At 28.9% G+C, this 24,028-nt stretch overlaps 1 protein-coding gene across 1 annotated transcript; it reads left to right on the top strand.

Moving 5' to 3' along the window:
- Positions 1-5,950: 5,950 nt before the first annotated feature.
- LOC108334346 (nucleobase-ascorbate transporter 12) lies at positions 5,951-12,251 on the top strand. Its single transcript, XM_017570132.2, has 10 exons — positions 5,951-6,675; positions 6,827-6,924; positions 7,236-7,406; positions 7,561-7,661; positions 8,741-8,876; positions 8,969-9,019; positions 9,111-9,398; positions 10,063-10,297; positions 10,715-11,001; positions 11,632-12,251. The coding sequence occupies exons 1-10, from the start codon at positions 6,186-6,188 to the stop codon at positions 11,851-11,853; spliced, it is 2,079 nt and encodes a 692-aa protein (XP_017425621.1). The 5' UTR covers positions 5,951-6,185; the 3' UTR covers positions 11,854-12,251.
- Positions 12,252-24,028: the final 11,777 nt, after the last annotated feature.

Here is a 24,028-nt window from a genome sequence, read left to right as displayed (position 1 = left end):
TGGTCCCAACAATCTTTCACAAGCTATTTTTATTTATTTATTTATTTAACTTTTTAATTTTGTCCTAAGTTGTGTGTGAATTTTTAAGTTTGAAAGCCACCAATTCCTTAATTACCATGAAATTAAGAATATATGAATTTGTAGGAAGATGAAACATTGAATACCAAAAATTTAAGTATTTGTAGAGAAATATCTGGAAGAATTATTGTAAATTTTTTGACAGTAAAAAAGAGACAAGTGAGATGAGTCGTTATCATCCTCAAACGGCTAGGGCATTGCACAATTGCTTTCTTCTTTATGTACTTTCCACCTACTATTTTCCTTCTCTTTCCTCTCTTCTCTCTGTATTTTTATTTTTTTTCCTTTTCAAAGCATTAATCTTTCAACTCCACTCTTTACCATCATTGCTTCTTTTTCTTCTCACAATTCTCAACATTAAGAATTTTTTTTCTTATTCTTCATTATTTAAAATTATTATTAAAAATTTAATTTATTTAATATTTTATTTTAATGTGCTATTTGATCATAGTTTTATTTTTATTATTTATCGTTGAAGAGAATAACATGGTTCTCATAACTTTTGTCTAATGAAGTTTTCAACCATTTGTGATTCAAAATCTCAAAGTGAACACCCATTTAGATAACCTTATATTGCTTATAAGAAATAAAACTGTTATCAAGCTACTATTGTAAGAAAAAGGAAACTTTTTACCAATTTCATGTAGAAATTTCCTAAGCATCCAGAACAGGAGACTAAAGATTCATCCAAATATCACTTGAAATAATAGAAAAAAATGCATAAAAGGTTTCTGTAAATAATATAATTATATATATTATTAGGTTAAATCATAAGTTTAAAATTTGGATTTTGCAAAAGCATCTCATTAACGCAATCGTGTTCGCTTGAACAGATTTTACTATTCAGAGGTGAATGCGAGCGATGAATTGAGAGTGAGAAGGTGTTCGTTTGTGCGGATTTGCGAGCGACGAAACGATGTGATTTGCGAGATGGGGTTGTTTTTTTCATCCCGCTAAAACGAGGAGATTTGCGCTGATTTCTTCACAAATTATGTGTGTGCCCTCGTGATTTTGTTAACTTCACACTTTCACTGTGCAACGCTCTTAGCCCTGACTGGCGAGATTCTCTGCCATTGACACAGCCATTCAAGACGAAGAACGAGGTTGATTGTAGCTTGATGTTGAGGACAACTTGATGCATGAAGATGAAGTTTACTGAAGCAGCAACACTTGAAGAAGAGGTGGTTCATGGGCATGTATTCGGTTCCACGAATCTGGTAACCGGTTACAGTGGTAAGATAACCTGTTACAGTGGTAAGAAGAAAATGAAGATGAAGTTGTATTCGGTTCCATCACGCGTATCCAGTTCCACTCCTTCAAGAAATTGCAGAGAAGAACGTACTCCTTCAAGAAATTGCAGAGAAGAACGTACTCCCTCAAGAAATTGCAGAGAACAACGGTTCCACATTCTTGTATTCGGTTTCAGCTTTGAAGAATGCGTGTGCAGTAATCGGTTCCCCAACATTCTTCCTCCGTCGTGCATGGCTGATGCGTGTTGCAGGCTGATGCGTTTTTGATGATGGTGGAGGTTGGAACGATACAGCGAGCATCCATGGTGGATGATGATGAAGACGAAGCTGATAGGGATGGTGGAGGTTGGAAGGATATAGCGAGCATCCATGATGGATGATGATGAAGACAAAGCTGATAGGGATGGTGGAGGTTGGAGAAGGATACAACGAGCATCCATGGTGGATGATGATGAAGACGAAGCTGATAGGGAAATGGGGACCCAACTCTTGAAGAAGACTTCAATGACCACTTATTTTTAGTACGTTTCATGATTCTAATACTACTAGAGTTTTCTTTTGGGAGAAAATCTTTGCCCGTGTTAGTATACTGGATACAGATGCAGTGAAAAATCCCTAATTATGATTTCAATGAAGAACATTGTTGGTTTGGAAAAGTTGTAGTCTGTACAATTGATTTTGATTAGAAGTGGGTTTCGGTGATTTAATTATATTTTAGATTATTTATTTAAAAAGTGATTTTGACATGATGTTTTTTAGATATTGTTAAAACAAAATCTTTCAAATATATAACTATACAAGAGGATATACTTTTCTTATTTGATATTTGGTTGCTGAGACAGTAACATGATGTTAAGTTAAATAATATTCATGTAAACACATACAAATCTCGGATATACTCATTGCGAAAGGTAACAAAAATTATAATTTTTTTACTTTTTAAAAATTAATTTTAATAATTAAATTTAATTTTTTATTCTTTATAAAAATATTTACAATTAAATATAACATTAACAAATATCATTTTATATTATTTTAATAATTAGGGGTATTTTGGTAATCGATTACAACTCATTGGTAAACAATTACACGAACAAAATCCTGAAGTCTTGAAACTTATGCACCAAAAAATACATCTGTAATCGTTTACAGATGCTTGGTAAATGATTACACGAACAAAATCCAATATTTGTACAGAAACTTGTACTAGAGGAGTCAATTGTGGTAACTTGGCAAACATTTCCCTAGACATGAACAACCAAATAATTTTTTCCTCTTCATAAACATTTTTACAATTAAATATAACATTATATAATAACATTTTATAATATTTTTATAACTAGGGGCAATTTGGTCATCTTCCTTTTCTACCAATTAAACTAATTTTTAAAATCTATCACATCAATCAAATCCTACACTAATTCTCATAAACTTTACTTCCAAATCCACTCTTAATTACCCACAAATCCACTCAAAAAAACAACTAAAAAATTACCCTCAAATCCACTCAAATTCATTCAAATCATCTCCCCCAAATCATCTCTCCCAAATTCCCCCAAAAGAACACACTCTAAATTATATTACATAAGATTTAAGACTACTAGTCTTAAATAACAACATGGACTTTAAAAAAAATCGGTCTTAAAAATATTAGCAATTAAATAAACATTAATTAAAGTGTAAGTATTATATAAGTTTCTTATGCAATATCTCTTGGCAAATAAACTTTTTAGATCTATAATATAAAAGAGGTATTACTGTAGACGAACTCTCAATATCTCAAAAATAAATATCATTTTGTATCCTCAAAATAATAAAAATTAAATTGAAAGACCTACAAAAATTTACTTAAGAACTTAAAATGAGATATACCATTAGGACAAAAGTTAGATAATATTTTATATTATATATATCACAATGGAATTGACAAAAAATATAACATAAGATTTCAAAATTAGTCCTTGTACCAGTGAAATTGTCATCATTTTGACTCTACAATATTAATTCTCATTTAACCGTAATCATATGATTAATTTTTACAAAATGACAATGGTTCAATATAAATTAATAGTTTTTAATGAATCTTAGTTGTTTCCAATAGTCAATTACACTATTTAGAGTGATGCTCTGATCGAAGTAAAAGTTAAAATACAATTTTAAAAATGTCCTCACAATAGTAAAAAAAACTAAGAAATCATATAATATTTATAGTGAAATTTCAAATAAATTAAGACATGTATATGTAGTTATCAGTGAATAAAATTTATAATAGAATTGATATCCGAAAATATTTATTATCTTCGTTCTATTTAGATGTTTAAAAAAACTTAAAATAAAAATTTAATTTATATTTGATTAAGTTAAATTTAATTAAAATTAAAATTAATTTATATTTTATTAAGTTAATTTAATTAAAATTAAATTTTAATTTATATTATATTTTATATTTTTCTTTATAATTTTATTTAGAATTTATTTTAAAAATTTATAAAATATAATTTTTAGATATTTATAGTATTTATATATATATATATATATATATATATATATATATATATATATATATATATATGCGAATTTTAAAAATATTTTTTAAATAGATATTTGATAAATTATACAATAAATAATAAATATATCTTTTTTTGTTAAGTGTCAAATAAACATTATTTATATCTAATACAACATTACTATTTTTTTGTTACCTAACATTATATAATGAAAACAAAACAAGATTTACCAAAACACAATTGTGTGTGTACGGCTAAAGAGAGCTGGTTTCTGTTGGAAAAAAGACAGGATCCTTATTTAAATAACTGATATGTTTTGGAACAAATATTGTTAGAGATCATGATGGAGTTAGATTCCAATGAACCTCACAAACAAACTACACACCTTTCCAATGAATGTGCCATGACTTATGCAATTTGGAAATCTCTTTTCCTCTGCCTTCTTACGTTATTTACAAAAAAAAATGGCATCATACCAAACAATTTGTTCAACATTTTCTATTTATTCCACTAAAAACAAATTCAACCCTCGTTTTACTCCTCTTCACGAGCCTTCTTTTCCCATCTTGTGTGAAATTTCATGTGATCAGTTACTCTCATTGGATAATTGCAATTCCAATGAAGGTATGCATGTTTTGATGAATTCAAATACATTATTCATCATTGAAGTCAAATTTTCATTCCTCTGAATTTGTTGTTCAATGCATAGCTGGCATTTTGTTTGAACTTTAAGTTTTCACTGATTACTTCTCATCCTTTCATTTGCGAAACTAAAATACCTTTGTTTTGGACTTGAATGAAAATGTTATGAATCTGAGTTGCAGATTAAGTATTATGGTAAAAGTAAAAAGGTTTATCAAGGTATAAAAAAGAATTTAGATTCTGGTATCAATTTTTTTTATATAAATTGAACTGGTGTTTTATTAATATTGTTTTTAATAAATTTGTCTGAAAAAATTATTAAAATAGTAGGATTAAATATAATTTTATTCTAAATTTTAATTAAAAATTGAAATTTATTATTAAAAATTTGATACGGTCTTCACACTTTAAAAGTCAATCATAAAAGACCATTTAACCAAAAAGAAATAGTTAATGTCATTTAATTTAGAAGGGCTATATTCATTTATTATTTTTATTTTGAAGATTAAAATATACCAACATTTGAAATAAGTATGAGTTTTAATTTTACATTTAAATTTATAAATTAAAAACATATTTAACCTATAAAATTATAATATACTAATTTTGTCATATTAACAATTTTTAAATATATTTTAAAACATTAAATTCAATGTATTTTAATATACCAAGAAAATTCAAATTACAAAAGAATGTTAGATTGCACTATTTCACACAAAGAGTATTCAAAGCTTTTTCATTATTTTTGTGTGTTGAAAGCTTTAAAACAAACTTTTTGTCATGTATTGGCTTTATCGAACAGAAAACCAGGTTTCACTTTGGAATAACATTGTGAAATTTCTGAACACATAAAGTAGTCCAAGCTATCTTTTCATCATGGCATATTCTTTCAATGGAAAATTTAAAGATGGTATATGCAAATTAAACCAAATTCATGCACATATAAAACAAATTACAATGCGATTAAAAATGTCATTGTACAAAGTGCTACACACCACAAAATATGAAAACAAATGAAGATACTTAACATGGTTAAATTTATACAAATTTAGCTGAATTAGTTGGCAGTCCAATTGTTGAACTGCTGCTTATGTCAGAATGAAAATATTGACGAAGGAAAAGGACCAATCGCAGACACAGTTTTAATAAAAAATTATATTTTATGCTAATTAAGTGTGAATATCTATCTCAAAATATTAGTTAATTAAGGAATAATAAACAGAGAGTTTAAGCTAAAAGTTGCATTTATATTCATAGATTTCCACCAAGAAAAAAATCTAAAGGAATTTTCCATTATGTAATGAGCGGGGTGGAGGCGTTAGAAAATCTTGGTGTTTTGTTTTGTTGGCATTGAATTTGAAAGCGCAATCCAAACGCGAGTGACGTAAGCAACACCGGTTATTTCGGGAGAGAAGAAGAGAAGGGAGGGAAAGAAGCAAGACAAAATGAGAAACAAAACAAAACTACTAAAGTAAATAATAAAAAAGTGATTCTAAATAACGCGGTTTTAGTTCAGTTTTAGCTTCTTCTCTTCTCACTTCACTCACTCACTGCACGTTTTTTCTCACACTTTCTTTCTCTTTCATGCCGGAGTTTCATCTCTCTCATCCTCCGGACAAACTACAAAAACCCTAAACCTTCGCTTCCCCACTCTGCTCTTCAGATCTACACTTCAACATATCACTGAAGCCATTATGTGCTGCTAGCGATGCCCGATTCCGATCCCAAAGCGCCACAGCGTCCGGGGCCGTGGCCACCGGCACCGTTGCCGGACGCCAAGGCAATGCCGCCTTCTACCTGGGCCAAGAAAACGGGCTTCAGGCCCAAGTTTTCGGGCGAGGCCAATGCCAGCGACTCGGGTCAGATAAGCCTCCAGCCCAAGCCCAAGGAGCCCGACACTAGCCTGGATCTCGAAGCAGGTCGGGCCCCGGCCTCGACGCCGGCCAACGGCGTGGCTCACCGTGACAAGGTCCCGCCGCTTTCTCCTCCCAAGGATCATGTCGTGAAGAAGCGCAGAGACTCTGACGGAGTCCCCAAGAGTTCCGTTTCAAGCATTAATGGCCAGGCGGCGGCGCCGCCGCCACCACCTCCTCCGCCGGGGCGGCGGACTGCGAGTCATGAGAACATTGTGGACGACGATGGTTTAGTGTCGAGGAATTCGCATATGAAGTATGACCTCAGAGATTCACCTGGTTTAGGTGAGAGTAGGAATAATTAAAAGCAAAAATTATTGTACATGTTTGTGCTGTTAGTTATATTATACTTACTTGGAGGTTGAAATTTTTTATACTATAAAGTTTAATTTATGTGCTAATGGTTCTTTTTTCTTTCCTGGATGCTTTTTTTTAGTTCCCATTGGGGTGTACGGCATTCAGCATTACGTTTCGATATTGGGTTCGTTGATTCTCATTCCGCTTGTTATGGTTCCGGCAATGGGAGGCTCTCGCGTGAGTGATTTCCAGTTTCTAACCAAGTTTCTTTTGTGTAAATCATAAACTTAAGAAAACAAGAATTTAAAATGAATTAAGTTTCTTCCACAACTTTATATTAACTTGTATGTCTTTGCTTATGGAGAAGGTAGATGTTAGAACTTCGATAAAAGCTAAGCTTATGCGTTTATTTTAAATTATGGGAGAACTCAATTTGTATTATTGTTTTCTTCTTCTATAAGTTTATCCAAACAGGACTAATTAACTGTATTGCCTTTTTACATGTATTTATTATAGGGTTGTGTTTTCTGATGTGTTTGTGGGTGTAGGAGGATACTTCTGCTGTGGTGTCGACGGTGCTCTTTGTGTCAGGAATGACTACACTGTTGCATACAAATTTTGGGTCGAGGTTGCCCTTGATACAGGGGCCTTCTTTTGTATATCTGGCTCCGGCCTTAGCGATCATCAACTCCTCCGAGTTTCAAGGATTAAATGAAAATGTGTGTTTTTCTTCACTTTTCTTTGTGTTTCAGATTATGTTTCTGCTGTTGGTTGTTTGTGAGATGTCATGGGCTTTTGTATGTGTGCATTGTGAGCCTTTTGGTAGAGTAACTGAAACTAAGACTGCTGAGGAATTATTGTGTCAATTTTCAGAAATTCAAACACATAATGAAGGAGCTGCAGGGGGCTATAATCATTGGATCGGCTTTTCAAACATTCCTTGGATATACCGGCCTTATGTCACTGTTAGTAAGGTATGATTGTGGAATTTTTTATGCCCCAATATTGTTTGTTTTTTAGTACGTAATTTATTGTTTTATTACTCGGTATTTATTCTTGTTGATAGAGGCTATTTAAAGTGTAGTGCCAACTGCTGAAGTTTGAGAAATACTGGTAGATTATCCGTGGGAGACAATGAAGGAAAGAATAATGAGAATAGAAACAATAGGGAAATTTAGTTCGCATAAATGCCAGTGCTTTAAAGTTTAAAATATTGTGTGTATGGGCATTCTTTGCATGACCATTTCAAAGTATTATATGTTTCTCTTTCAATATTTATTGAAGCTAAGCCATAATAATTAATACCCACAATAATTGGTCGTTTAATGCATTCATGGCTTTACGTTAGCAGTTTAATTAACAAATTGAGAATATTCTTACATGAAAATGTTTTGTTTTAAATTATTAAACATAGTGTTTTGAAGTATAATTTTTCCTCGCCATTTCTCATGGTTCCATCCTTCCTGTCATGTGTATAATTCCTCTTAATTTTTTTTTTGGAGAGCACATAGCCAGTTCATAGGCTTCCATTCATTCTATTATGTGTTGTGGGCAACCATTTCTTTTTCTTTTGGTTGATGATGTAGTTATTGATTAATTAATTGATTAATGAGTTATATTGAATTCTTTTGCAAAATTAATTGCTTGTAAATAACCCTCTATTTATGGGAGTTCAAGTCCTGTCCAAGCCACTCCTATAAGTTTCTTCCTAACACTGTTAGCAATCTTCCATTCCTCTCAATCAATTCTGCCTGCATTTGAAGCATCTCATTGCCAATAGGATTTTGAAATGAAATAAGCTGTATTTGCCTCCTATTTTGTCCAGTTTCAGCTAGCCTGCTGTAATAAGTGTGTCTAATGGTAGCAGGTGAGAGATGAGAGATCATATTCTTTTTAACTTCACTGGGTATTTTTTCTCTTGTGGATTGCAGTATGATGATATTAACCTGTCAGTACCACAGACTTATTTCCTTTACCTTTCCTCATGATTAAATGACTATACTGTTAGAGTTGTCTGAAATGAAACTACTAAGGATCGTATCTGAATTTTCAGGTTAATCAATCCTGTGGTTGTATCCCCAACCATTGCCGCAGTTGGACTTTCATTTTACAGTTATGGTTTTCCGATAGTTGGTACGTGTCTGGAGATTGGTGCTGTGCAGATATTAGTGGTTATTGTGTTTTCTCTTGTAAGTGTGTTGAATTCACGTTCCTACTGTGTATGGTTGGATCACTACAATTTGCTAACATTCTTAACTATCCCTTTTCTTGCTTTCTGCAGTATCTTCGTAAAATATCTGTTTTTGGGCACCGCATATTTCTAATATATGCAGTAAGTTTAACACGACAATATCCTTCTGAGTTACTAGCTAACATAATCGATTTCTGTTAACTGTATTTTTTTTGCTTCACCTTACTGCCAGGTTCCTTTGGGTCTCGCAATCACATGGGCAGTTGCTTTCTTGCTGACTGAAGCTGGAGTCTACAACTATAATGGGTGTGACATAAATATACCTTCCTCAAATATGGTTTCTGAGCACTGCAGAAAGCATGTCTCAAAAATGAAGCATTGTCGAGTTGATACTTCTTATGCATTGGAATCATCCCCATGGTTTAGATTTCCGTATCCGTTACAATGGGGTACTCCTGTCTTCCATTGGAAAATGGCTCTTGTGATGTGCGTGGTTTCCTTGATCTCATCTGTTGATTCGGTTAGCTTCTCTTTATTATTTTTCCTTTTGTTTCCTGGACTATATTTATTTATCTAGGCTCTGAACGTGTTGATACTCTTGCCTTCTTAATGTGCTAGCAATATTATGTGAAAAGCTGTTCTCGTTCTTGCATGATATAAGCACTAATAGAAATAGTAATTTTTCCTAACAAAGCTATGTGTTCAATATATGACGGCTTGACTATGCTGATGTAGGAAACTTGAATATAATATTTAATTCATTACTTTTGTCATTTGATTTTTATTATAACCCTCGACATCAAAAGGTACTCAAGAGACTCCAGGTTGTCATAGTTTTATGATCTCTGAAGTTAAGATCAATGGTTTAACTTGTTTTGTTGTTTTCACCTGGTGACATCTGTAATCGCCCCACCCCCCCCCCCCCCCCCCCCCCCCCCCCACCCACCCCCCCACCAAGAAATGTTCACATTAAGTAGACACCATCTGTAAAATTTCAACACTGCAAATGCCATTATGGCATTTTATTTATTTTGAAGATGCTTTCAGGATAAGTAAAAATAGCATTTATCTGAGATTAACAATCTAATACATCAAAATTGGATTCATGATTTTTTTTTCTATATGCAGGATTACATAATCACCTCGTGTTGTTGATGATAGTCATTTTATTTTAAATTTTGTAGGTTGGTTCATATCATGCATCTTCTTTATTGGTAGCGTCTCGTCCTCCGACTCCTGGAGTTCTTAGTCGAGGAATTGGTTTGGAGGGTCTTTCTAGTGTCTTGGCTGGTCTTTGGGGAACTGGAACAGGGTCTACCACCTTAACTGAAAATGTTCATACCATTGCGGTCACTAAAATGGGAAGCCGCAGAGCAGTTCAATTGGGTGCATGCTTCCTGATACTGTTGTCTCTTGTGGGTAAGTGTATAGCGTCTTTCTTTTCTTGCATCCTAATTTATCAGTCTACTTGTGATTAATAGCCACTGATCAAAAGTAGATTTACAACTACAACTTTTAGATGAAATGTCATTTGTAATATATCTTGGTTTTTCCCTTTTAGAAGTTCAGAACAGCTAGCAAAATGTATGATGCTTATAACATAATCTCTAGTACTGAGCCTTTCTGAAGAATAAGTAGTAGTCTAAATTGTTTTCATCAATTTCGTTCGTGGTGTGCTAGTGAATCATTTTTTTGAGTATTGTGCATAGTGATTTAATTACAAGGTTTTAGTGGTATATTTGGGCGGGGATATAGAGGCTTTTCTTATATCTATTGCAATTTGTACTCAATTTTAGAATTTTTCTTTGCAAATATAACTTTACTTGCATTGAACAGGTAAGGTGGGAGGGTTCATTGCTTCAATTCCTGAAGTCATGGTCGCTGGTCTCTTATGCTTTATGTGGGCAATGCTTACAGCTTTGGGCTTGTCAAATCTACGCTATAGTGAGGCTGGAAGCTCTCGCAACATCATCATAATTGGGTTATCACTGTTTTTCTCTCTTTCCGTACCTGCCTACTTTCAACAATACGGCATCTCCCCACATTCCAACTCGTCAGTGCCCAGTTACTTTCAACCCTACATCGTGGCTTCTCATGGGCCTTTCCGCACCCAATATGGAGGGGTATGCGCTTGTGTCAGATCCTTTACTTTTGTGAATTATATACTTGTTTTTCATACAGTTATTTTCTGTGATCAAAATTTGTTGGTATAAGACTTAACTGAAAGATTGAAGCAAATAAAATGAAAAGACTATCTCCCTCTGTCGGGTGAATGAATAGAAACTACCTTCATTTTATTCCATGGTGACATATAAGTAGTTTGCCTGCACGAGTAATTTTTAAGAACTGTTTGTCTTACTACCCAGTTTTAATAAGATTTCTGCTCGTGTGCAGCATCTTTTTTAACTGAATCCTGCATGTTATTTCATGGTTGCAAACTGGTAAATGTAGCAGTGGTTGTTATTAATTTCTATAATACTATATGGCATAAATTCATGATGCAGTGAACTAACTCACGATAAATACACTAGTATTGGAAAGTCATCATAATGTGGTTTCCATTTGGTTTCTTTTTAAACTTTAGCAATTCAATGCTGGTTAAAATATAACGTGGTTTCCATTTGGTTTCTTTTTAAACTTTAGCAATTAAATGCTGGTTAAAGTATAATGTACTCTTTTAGGGCAAATTTAATAGCCGTTGGCTTACATGTCAGGTTTTCCTAGCACAATAATGAATCTGTTTTCTTTTGCAGTTAAACTATTTCCTGAACACAACCTTTTCTCTACACATGGTAGTAGCTTTTCTTGTTGCTGTCATCTTGGATAATACAGTGCCTGGCAGTAAGCAAGAACGTGGAGTATACGTCTGGTCGGAAACTGAAGTTGCTAGAAGGGAGCCTGCTGTTGCTAATGACTACGAGTTACCCTTGAGAGTTGGTCGGATCTTCAGATGGGTGAAGTGGGTTGGCCTGTAAATGATAAGTGTTTTCTTGGTTCAACATTTTCAGTTTATTGGATGTTATCAACCAACCAAGAAATTGCTCCAAATCTGCATTCACATCGTCTTAGATTTAATCATGGTTAGTATAGTTGGTGATGTTGTGTAAATTGAAGTTCCGGAGGCGATCTATTTGTGTTATAATTTTATCAGGGTCTATTTATTTCAAAATTTATTAGAGTAGCATGTATCTAGTTTTGATTCATTCAAAATCTCCACATGGAGTTTCTTTTTCTTCTTCCTTGCTTTAAGGCTGCTTTTGACAAATCATCTCGGTTATGTATATATTATATATCAACACATTATACCTTCTCAATCGGGACTTTAAAGTTTTTGTTTAATATATTTATTCCGATCCACCTATTACCTTTGGCACGTAGCTGTTGTATCTTAGTTGCATTTTTGGAATCTTCTTTTTGTTTTGACATAAAAGAAAATTAAAACACTGATCTATCAGCGCGTTGTTGTCGCAGCAATCCTTGTCAAGCAATTACTGTATCATATAGAACCCGCTTCTACACCAGTTTTCTGAGAGGATTTATTACAATTAATTAATGTGTAGGGTTGCCCAAAGCTCAATTCATGTGGTAGAGTCGTCAACATTGAAGAAGCAATTTAGGCACTGAAAGGGATTTGGTACCAATTCCTTTGTATGCCTTTGGAGGACATGTTTTTACCACAAACCTGAAATTAGTTATTTTTTAATTGTTTAAAGTTTAATATCTTAACAAAATCGTAGATATTGGCTTCACCAATATTTTTATGCATAGAAGTGGTTGTCTGAACCTGTTTCGATTTTAAAGCAGAATTTTGTGTATGAGTAATCCAAATTTTTAAATTGGATATGTGAATTTATATATAAGTATGTATATATCCATTCCAATCCTTTATTTGTTTCAATCCATTATTATCAAAAACACCTTTAGTTTATTAAGTAATATAATGATTATTGATTATTATTTTTAAGACACATATTTAATTATTTTTACTTTATTTTTAATACTTATATTTAATATTTATATAATTATAATTTTGTTATATATTTCTCCTAATGAATATGATAATATAATTTTTTTTATGTGATTTTTACTTGTAAAAAAGTTAATTAATATTTGTAATAGTAAAGGAGTTGATGATATGGTTGTTTTCCAATGAAAATGGAGATAAACAAAAATTTTATATGATACAAATGAAGATCAATTTTTATTTTAAAAATAAGAATGAGAGACAGTGAAACTCACTGACTCGCTCAACTGTTGTCCCTAATGCCATGGTAATGATCATTTCCAAAGTCATTTCATCCCATGTTAATTCTTAACTGTCTTTTACATATTTCGAGTGAATTTTGTGAACCAAATCTACATACATTTTTTTTACTGCAAGCCACATTAAGTGTTATTAGTGACGACATTTCACTTAGATCTTCATTCTCTCATTTTTAGTTTTAACATTATGCCTTTTTCACTATATCATTCTTCTGCCTTTCACCTCCTAGATATCCTGGCTTTCAACATCCCAAGACTCCATGGACAACCCACAAAACATCATAAGCAGACCCATTATAGCGAAGTTCAAAACCATCCATAAGGAAATACAATATTGGTAAAATGATTACCAGTGTCAAATGTAAATTATTGATCATAAACACACCTAAAAAATCTACCAATAGTGGTCTAGGATGGAATAAATTTTATTTTGATAATTGTTTCGGTTGAATTGGTCAAGTGTCGGTCGTCCTTCCTTGTTCCGTTCTATTTCGATCGTTCAATCCTCTCCTAGAACGCAATTCCCTCTGATGAGTTGTTGACCTGCAGAAACACGCTCAAGTCAGATATGATTAATAAAGAGATCATTATTTTGTTAGGATAGATAAGGATTAGAAAAATATATATGTATCTGGACATCAATTGTATATTTATAGGGCTTGTAGCAGCCAAGTTCATTGATTAACCATTAGTGCAATATATTTTTAGGCAATCAAACCCAATAATCAATAATTAATATCATATATTTGTAGAGCGTAAGGCAATATGAGTCATTAATACTTTCTAACTCCGACCGGTATACAATGATTTAAAGGAAGGAGACTCCAAAATAAGAGACATGAAGTTTACGTGCTTTTTGTAGCCATTGTGAAAATGTTCTTCTATTTACAACAATAAAACAAAAACACAATAAATCTTAACTTATCTTTTCAATTTATATAATTTTTAACGGTATTTATTTATTCAGTTAATTCACTCATTGATGCATTGATTGTGCTAGGACATTATCAAAATACTTATAAACTTATTAAAGTATGAAAAAAATATTTATTATTCTAACTTATATTATTAATTGAGTGCATGTCAAGAATAATTATACATGTTTTTTGGAAAAGGTATAGTATTAACATAAATTATAACATATCTCATTGCACGAGTACAAAAATTAGTCAACAAATATCTGTGAGTTAATATATAATGATTAAGGGAATCCAAAGAATCTTAAACAGAGGCAAACCATGAGGAATTGAATAATTATATCCTATAAAAATATAACTTATTTACTTGTTTTCTTTAGAGAGAAACATCAAATTATATTGACTCAAATATTTCATTGAAAGGTCAACCTAAAATTGTAAAAATACTTTTTTTTTTCAGAACATTTTTATTCAATGAAAAAAAACAAAAAAAAATTATTGTTGCATATTAAATGTCATTTTTAACTTGTCCATAAGTTAATGTTTTGGACCTTTAAATATTTGTGCGTACAGTCAAAATCAGAGGATGCAACAGTTCTGCTTCTACGTTTTCTTCTTGTACCTCCATGAAATGTTGGAAACATAAAAAAGAAAGTCATGTATTAGATTTTTGGATTGTGAAACTTAGAAACATATATATTTTGTATTATGGGTGCATGAAATATATTTTACATTATATAAACTAAAATATATTTAGAGATATGAAAATATATTTTAAACTTCTATATTATATAAATATAACATGATTTTTGGATTGTATAATAAAAGAATATAATCTAAATTACTCGATCCATATTTTAAATCTATAATATACTTTTAAATATAAAACATTATTCTAAATTCTGTAATTTAAAATTACATAATCTATACTTATTTTATAAATTATACACTTTGAAATATATTTTAGATCACAATCTAAAAATATATTCTGTGTAATACAATGATAATACATTTTCGAATTATGTTTTTCAAAAATATATTTTTAGATTCTGCAAATCTGAATTACATTTTAAGACGGTTCAATCCAGAATATATTTTTTAATTATTAATATTGTGATTTAAAATAAATTTTTAGATCATAAAATTCATAATGTTTCCGAATTATAAATAATTGAAATTTTTTCATGTTCATAAAAATGGAGGAAAAAAATATGAAGATATTAAAAGAAATTACCTTTAAGTTGTACCCAAAAGAAATCAAATTTATAAATAAAATGACCAGTTACAAAAGACTCATTCTGAATGACAAATACTTGTATTAAATATTTACAAAAACAACATGTTCCTATCACGTTCAACTTAAAATTCTAATTTTATTCTTAAAAACACATTAAAAAATAAAAAATATTTAAATTATCTCAAATTCCAACTTTTAAATAATAAATTATACAAAACAACACAACTATTTATGTAGCCGTAATATAACTTTGAAATCGACAATTCAAGAGTTATTTTTTTCTTTTTAAAGACAGCTGGAAAAAGTGTAATTTGACTGGTATAAAAATAAAATTGGGAAACCCAATATAAAATTATGTAAACCCAAGATTACATGAATTTGATTATATCGACAAATGAAAAGAATAAAAAAATGTGGTCAAAACTGGTCAACTAATTGCAATTGGCGAAACTGCTAGCAGCAGCCACGCACGTGTTCCAACCCTTGACTTCAAATACATTATCATAAAAAGACATTTTTTCATCAATATTTGCACATGCAAATTTCAAAGTATAATCTGCACTTTACATCTATTATACAAATATTATATTTGTATATATAAGAGTTAGCTGATTTTATAACATCAGCATGTCTCTACATTACATTCCTAGATGATGTATTCATGCATCTCACTAAAAAATTTTCTTTATTGAACTTAGATATTTTCTTTTCGTAATATTTTGTCTAATAATCCAAAATAAACTTTTCTACAAAAGTAATCACGATTTTATTTTTAAAAAATATTTTAAATAGTGGAAAGAAAAAAACTATTTAACTTATCTCTCAACTTTTAAGTGATATAAAATTATTGAATGTGGTAAAAATATAAATTCTCAATTGAGATTTAAGAAAAATAACCAAATATCTCAAATATAACATTTAAAAGATAGAGTATTTTATTATCGATTTGAAGACTGAAATTTGATTATCAACTTATATTACTATGATCAATCACCTAATGTATCTGAAGTATTATTTGTTTTTGAATATTTTTTCATCATGATTTTATTTTTAAAAGATGTTATATGATAAAATGAAAAACGTCTTAAATTCTGATTTTTACAAGATATTAAATATAATAGAAACATAAATTAAATGCAAAAATTGCTTGAAATTTTAGTCTACTAATCAATATTACTCAAATTAAATTTATTGTATTCAAATTTAAGTTATTAATGTTTAAATATGATATTACTTGTTATATATATATATATATATATATATATATATATATATATATATATATATATATATATATATACACGTATTCCTTTTCTTTTTCGTATAAGACTTCTGAATGAGCAAAGAGAAGGTCACGTTTATTTAGCTTTTTAAATTATAAAGTAGTAAGAAAAAAACGGCTCATACCTATGACGTTGTAATTTTTGTTTGGTCATATAATTAAACACGAAATACACGTATAATATACACGTGGAACAAAGCAGAAACTGCCAAATGTCAATGAAGTGAGTTAGGAGTCTCGCTGTGTTTGCTGCATTTTCTTTTTTATCTTTTAAATAAAAATGACCACTTTAATGCAACTTATAGTTTAAATTAATCTATACTTGTATTGAACGGTTTACAAACACTTTTGCTCATTTTTTAGTCGAACTTAAAAACAATTTTCATTTTTTTCTTCATAATGTTTGCATGAGCACTATTATATGATAAATCAAATATATTTAATGAAGTATTAAATAGTTTACGAATCTTATAAATATTAGTAGACATCATATATTTAGTATAAAGCTTGATGTGATGAAAAATTATCTTCAAAAGTGTAATGCAATCAAGAGTTTTATTTTCTTCAGTTTCTTCTTTCCGTCTTTTTATTATATAGCCACTTATAATAAGATATTAAATTACAGTTCTACAAGTTATACTACTTGTTACACTAATATATCATTTGTGATGTAATTTAGTAAACATTGCTTTAAAATATATATTATATATATGGATACGTGTTTTTGTCTATTATCTATCATTAAGTTGGAAATACAATAACTTAATTTTACTTTGTAATGATTTTACTTTTATTATTTTCCACACGTAAAACAAAAACAGAACTCAATCTTAAACTTACAAGTTAAGTTTGAGATGTTTGTCATAGGAAACCAGTCTTAGAAGAAAAACAGTTCGAATCTATCTAAGTCATAAGAATAATTTAAAATCCTTCTCTAATACCTTTTGAATAAATCATCTTGCATGTTACGTAAAAAAACTATTGGGTTTGTTTACATGTTGAAAACATTAATATTTTTTGTATTTATTTAAGGTTTTTGTTAAGACTTTCTACAACTTCCCTAAAACTCATATTATATATCTAAATAATTCATAATACTTAAATTTATTCAAATAAAGCGTATTAGGTATTGATAATTTCGTGAAAATTTAATAAGTTATTTCGATGATATAATGATATTAATATTATTTTAATATTTAATGAGAAATAAGAATTATAATTGATTGTTATTTAATATGCGTTAATTAATTAAATAAGCAAGAAAAAAATCATAATAACAGATAGCAAACTATTGTTGGGTTTATTTTAAAATTGTAAACTCTTAATTTATGTGACCAAGACAAATTTTATCCCACTCTTAATTTATGTGAGTTCTGAAAATGGAATGTTTTTAAGATGAATTCCTCGTAAATTTAATATGTTCTTTTTATTTTTGTATAAATAAGTCTATGCTTATGAATTATAATGAGAGTTGAAGACAGCATTAAATGAATATATACTTCTAAATTATGCCGTCATACTTAATTTAGTAAATAAATAAAAAAACACATATTAATATTAAAGTGTTGAAATGTATCTACTCTTGTACACATTATTATGTGTTTATATGACTATTTTTCAATCAATTATATATTTAATCTATAATAAATTATTAAATACATTGACATCTTAAATTATAACAATTATATAATTAATAAATATATATTAGAGATAATAACATTATATGATTAATATAATACAGGGATAAAGACAAAAAATATTAAGAGGAAAAAGTGAAAGAAAAGTGAATAAGATGTGCAAAATACGCTGTCAAAGGCGCGTGAGAGACTTTCACGAGGTCAATAACGGCGGTCTATTTTCAACTTTAAGACCCTGAAAATATATTTTTCATTTAAAAGAGAGTTTACTTATATTTTTTAAATTTGAAATAAGTTTTCGTTTCTCAATTTAAAGAAGGTTTTTAATCAGTAAAAATAGAAAATAAATATTGTTTAAATCTCATATATGAAATTCTAAGATTAAAGAAATTCTCAAATTTAATGCTTTGAAGCTAAAACTATACTCTCTTTTTTTCATTTTTGATAGAAGCAAAAATATAAAAAAAGAGAAAAGAGTGACTGAAAGATGATATTGTTTGAATTGAATAAAAAACAATAAAATATGAAAAGATAGTTGTTAATTTGATTGATGTTATAAAAGATATGAATGAAACCAAATCAACAAAAATTCATAAAAATTTAATAAATAAAGATATATATTTAAAAATTAAAATATTTTTAAATAAATTAATTTATAACATATAAAAATTTAAATAAACCAAATTTATTTTGTAATTATTTTAATTATTTATTTTATTATACAAATTATTTTAATTATTTAAAAAATAATAGATTATATATATAATCTATAACATTAAAGAAAACATAAACGATTATATATTTTGTAACATCCCATAATCTTACATGATAATTCATAGTTGATATATATATATATATATATATATATATATATATATATATATATATATATATATATATATATATATATATATATATATATAATATATGTTTTAAACTCAAATTTCAACTACAAACTCATAAATATAACTTGAATTCTTCTAATTTATTCTTCTATCTCTTTTTTTATTGGCACTGAATCAGACGACATTCATTCATCTGCTCCTGTATAACGAGTTATACGATCATCGCACATACACAAACACAAACAAGTAGGGTGAGCTAACATGCAACAAATCATTTATAAAACATGCATAATTACTTTGATACATTCAACAAACATCATATAATAATTATGTCAGACACCCTCATACCATCATACAACAACCGTACCATAGATATTCATCCCATCATACCACAATTCCTAATAGACATTCATCCCACAATATCCCATAAACACTCATCCCACAATACTCAATAGACACTCATTCCACAATACCCAATAGACACTCATCCCACAATACCCAATAGACACTCATTCGGATGATACGTTGATGAGCGGTCATGGGAGGTTATGCACTTGTGATGACTTCTACTTCTTCTTACAAATACACTTCCAAAATACTTCATACCATCTACAAGGTTAGTCCTCAACACTATGTCCAAAACCAGCACATAGACTAGGACCTCCTGTCTCTCTCACCACATAATTCATCCTTCTCTATTTGAGACTGGATGATTATTAGAGTATCAGGATAACCTCCAACAAGAGGACCCTTAACATGAACATATACACAGATACCATATCATTACAGAATCTCTCCACGAGACTCATACCATGCTCATATTCCTCAACTCATATTATACCATTACAAAATCTCCCCATAATACTCATATCATGTTCAGATGCATAAATTCAAATCCAATATAATAAAATACAATCATCACAGAAATCATACAAAATGAATATATCACAAAAAAAATTAACAATACTAAAATATCACCATAAATGGTTACCGGAGAAGAATCAAATGTTTGACGAATCAAACTCACCATAAACGCCAGTACATATGACTAGTCACAACTTACTGGATTTGACCAAGGCTGCTCTATGATCAAGGATGTACCAACTCCGGTTTTTAAGGTTCCTCTATCCTACCATCACAATTATAACCTTAATATAAACGTTATGGGGAACTAAGGAGTTGAATCTGGCATAGCCGGTTAGACATCTTCTTATCCTTCCAGAAAGATGAATCCATCACATATTTTATATCAATTGAGTATCTTGCATAATAGTTTAACAGTACTTAATCTGTTCAATAGGATTTTAGTTAAAAACCTATCGAGTAGACTTCCAGGAAAGAGAGGTGTGTCACCATGGACAACTTAAGTACCAAGTCTTTCCTTAGCCAAAGTGTTCCTCAACTAGTTTTTAACAAATTTCTTATTTACAGATTCAAAACAACAACATATAATATTAACACATAAATTAAATATAGATAGATATACACCAAGCACATATGTTTTTTATTAACAGTATTCACACAGAATTTCAAGACATGAATAATAATAAAACAATACTGAATCATAATATAAAAGCTTAGAAAGGTTAGCTCCCCTACCTCTATTCCAGACTTAATCTCTTGCTCAGAATTTGTTTCCCCGAAAACCTTCAGAACCTCTACTCTTCTTGCAACTAAAAATTTCTTCCTAACTCTTTATTTTCTATTTCTCAAGATTTCTCACTTGATTCTTCCTCTCTTTGTGCAGAATAACCTCCCCTCTCATGGCTATTTATAGTCCAAAAATTTTACTATTTAACAATTTTTTAATATTATTTATTATTTTATTATATTAATATTTTAATCACACTTAACATATCTGATCCCTCAATAATGACTTCAAACGTGGAGTGCTTATCCACTATCACTAATTTAAAATTTTTTTTTAAACAAAAAGATAGAAAAGAGTTTGAACTCATGTTCTTAAAATCACCACAATTTTCTACCATTTAAGCTACAAAATTTCTTATTTAGCTTTCCACATTTTGTTTTTACATAAACTTAATAATTATATTTTCCATTCACAAATAAATTTATTACTACTAGTAATAAAATTGTTACTATTAAGATAAATATTTTTCATGGTCTTACATATTTTTCCCTTCAAATATTTGTTGAGAAAAAGTTTCCAATATCACTTCTTATTTTAATATTTATTTTCTCGTTTTTTCTAATTCTAAGTACGGTATTCTCGGCGGAGGAAACAATTTACTACAAGATTAAAAATGTAATTAAACTTTGAAAATATAAATTATAATTTTCTTTTTTTATTTTAGTCTCTAAAGTTAAAATTTAGTAATATTAATCCAATTTTTAAATTTACAATTTTTATAATAATTTAAATAAAAATATTATATTAAGTTACGTTGAAATTGCAGATTTTTAAAATAAAATTTAAGGCCTAAAATTTCAAAAAAAAATTGGGAAGATCAAAAGTACTGACCAAACATTAAAATTACTTCAAATCACAATTTTGTTCTATTAAAAAATGACAATTTATCCTCAAACTTTTCATTATGTATGAAAAAGAAACTTTCATAATGTATGAAAGGTTGGTTTTTGATTATGACAAATAATATATTTTTCTTTAAATCTTTCACGTTTATTTTTAATTTTATGACTTTCCTCTCCACAAATAATGAAGATAGTTAAAAATTACTAAATAAAAAAATTGGCTTCATTAATGATAAAGAAATCAAATAATTTATTTCAAACAAACTTTACCAAAAATATAAGGGATTATAAAATCAATTTATTCTTCTTTAAAAGTGATTTTTCTAGTTTGGAGAAGCCGTAAATATTGTTTACCCTCATGAGATAAAGTGCTTCCCCTTCCTATGATGTAAATTTAAGCATCTATAATTCATTTGCATACAATTTGGACAACCTATTTTACTTGACATTTTCCATGTTTTCTGTTAAAGTTTTTTCACTACTTGCCAATTATTTAAAGGATTTTGTTACACTTAGTTTTAATTTTTTTTAAGAAAATACTTTTCTTTTAATAATTTTTTTATAACTTTTTTACAATTGGTTGGTTTCAAAAATACAGAATAATAAAATAATAACACATAATTTATTGTCAAAAAATTGTTAAAAAGAATTATCTTATTATTCTTCCTTTTTTTTAACGGGCTAGGTGTGAAACAAAAGGGATGCTTTAGTTTGCAAGGTTCTAGGTAGAAGACTTCAGTGGAAAAAAAGTTGTCTCTGTTCTGAAGAAATGGAGATGTTGTTGAAAAACACTAACGTTAAGTTTGCGATACTTTTAATAAAACACTTATAGCTGCCTACAAGTATGAGTCCAAAAAATATTGATCTTAATGAGACTAGCTTTTAATATTTGTCTTCTTAACTAAAAAAATTATTTTAAAAAATAGCAGCTTAATTTATTTAATATTAGGTTTCGTTTGATTTAATTTTAACATGGATTAGGCCACGAGTCACTACCAAACTTTTAGGATATTTTTATCCCTACGTACCATTGGGATTTAATCAAGCACATTATAATCAGAAAATGAATGGAAAAGAAAATAATTAATTTTAATATAGCATTTTAGATGATGAATGTGACGTCAATTTGGGTATTTAAAACGATGTTTAGGTTAATTTGAGTTAAAAAATCATGTTCGTCATTATTTCACGAAGCTAGTTACATTCATAAATGCGACAGGAACTAATTGTTTGTTTAGTATCATATTTAGGTTTAAGTTCTCAAATCACATTCATCATTATTTCCTAAATCGATAACATGTTACTTAAAACTCATTTTATTTTCTTAATGAAAAATATTTTGTATAATTGTTAGTCCGAAAATTTACGGATTAATCTTCATAAACAAAAATTTTAAAACAACTATGTACAAATTTTGTAATAATAATTTTGGTTTAAAGTTTCACACCCTCTTAATTATATTATGTATAATAAAATTAAAATAAACTAAATATCTACATCAAATAAATATTGTAAAGTTTAACATTTTATAAAAAAAATACATAAAATAAATTATTATTTAAACTACTAAAAAATTATAACAATTAACCGATTTTAAATGTAAGTAAGAGAACTTGAATATGAAATGAAGAAATAACAAAATAAAAGAATTATAATTGGCTAAAAAATTAAAATATAAGGATTTTTCTTTTACAAATTATGTATACTAATTAGTCTGTGTGCTATGCCAATTAACATGGCATGAATATAAATATATCAAAAAGTTAAAATATTAAATTCCCTGACATTTTATTAATTTACATGTTTTAATTCGCATTACCATCCCTATAAAAGAAATAGTTTAGTTACCTGGTAGAGCTAATTTTATCACCAAGAAAATAAGTGCTTATTTTTCGAAATTCACCAATTTTTTTTTTTTTGTGAATTCGAAAAATAAGTTCTAATTTTTTTCAAAAACTTTAACAAATAGTTTAGTTTTTTTTTTTTGGTCCAAATTCACCATTTTTTTTTCATTTGCTGTTTTTACTTAGTTTCATAGAAAAAAATTCCAATGAGTTAAAGCTGTATAGTTGTTTCCTTTTAAACTACGTATTTCTCAGCATGCTGACGACTTAATAAAGAGTAATTTATATCCTACAAGTATTGAGTGTAATGTTATAATTTTTACAATATTTTTCAAATTCTCATCCTGTAATTATAGCAAAATATTAAATAAAAACAAACTCCTTAAGTATTATAAAACTACTATACTGATTTGCCAATATAAAAAAAAACGAGAAAAAATTTGATTAAGAATCATTCTTTAAGAAGTATAGATTATTGTTCATTTATTGGATCTTAATGTTATAATATAAATGATTAAGTTATTTCTTAATTGAATCTTAAATCATTCTTTAGGTCAATTTATGTTGATACATAAAAGAAATTCACGCAAAATTCAAAAACATATTTGGTTGTCAAAATGTAGGAGTTTACC

This window comes from Vigna angularis, chromosome 11 (assembly GCF_016808095.1).
Source record: "Vigna angularis cultivar LongXiaoDou No.4 chromosome 11, ASM1680809v1, whole genome shotgun sequence".
NCBI classification, from domain to species: domain Eukaryota; kingdom Viridiplantae; phylum Streptophyta; class Magnoliopsida; order Fabales; family Fabaceae; genus Vigna; species Vigna angularis.
This window is presented reverse-complemented; position numbering and strand designations above follow the sequence as displayed.

What these genes read in the sequence shown, in the direction of transcription:
- LOC108334346 (XM_017570132.2), top strand. Translation starts at nt 6,186, where the DNA reads ATGCCCGATTCCGATCCCAAAGCGCCACAGCGTCCGGGGCCGTGGCCA. An exon ending in CGGCAATGGGAGGCTCTCGC is followed by an intron (nt 6,925 to 7,235) that starts GTGAGTGATTTC and finishes TTGTGGGTGTAG; the next exon opens with GAGGATACTTCTGCTGTGGT. An exon ending in CTTATGTCACTGTTAGTAAG is followed by an intron (nt 7,662 to 8,740) that starts GTATGATTGTGG and finishes CTGAATTTTCAG; the next exon opens with GTTAATCAATCCTGTGGTTG.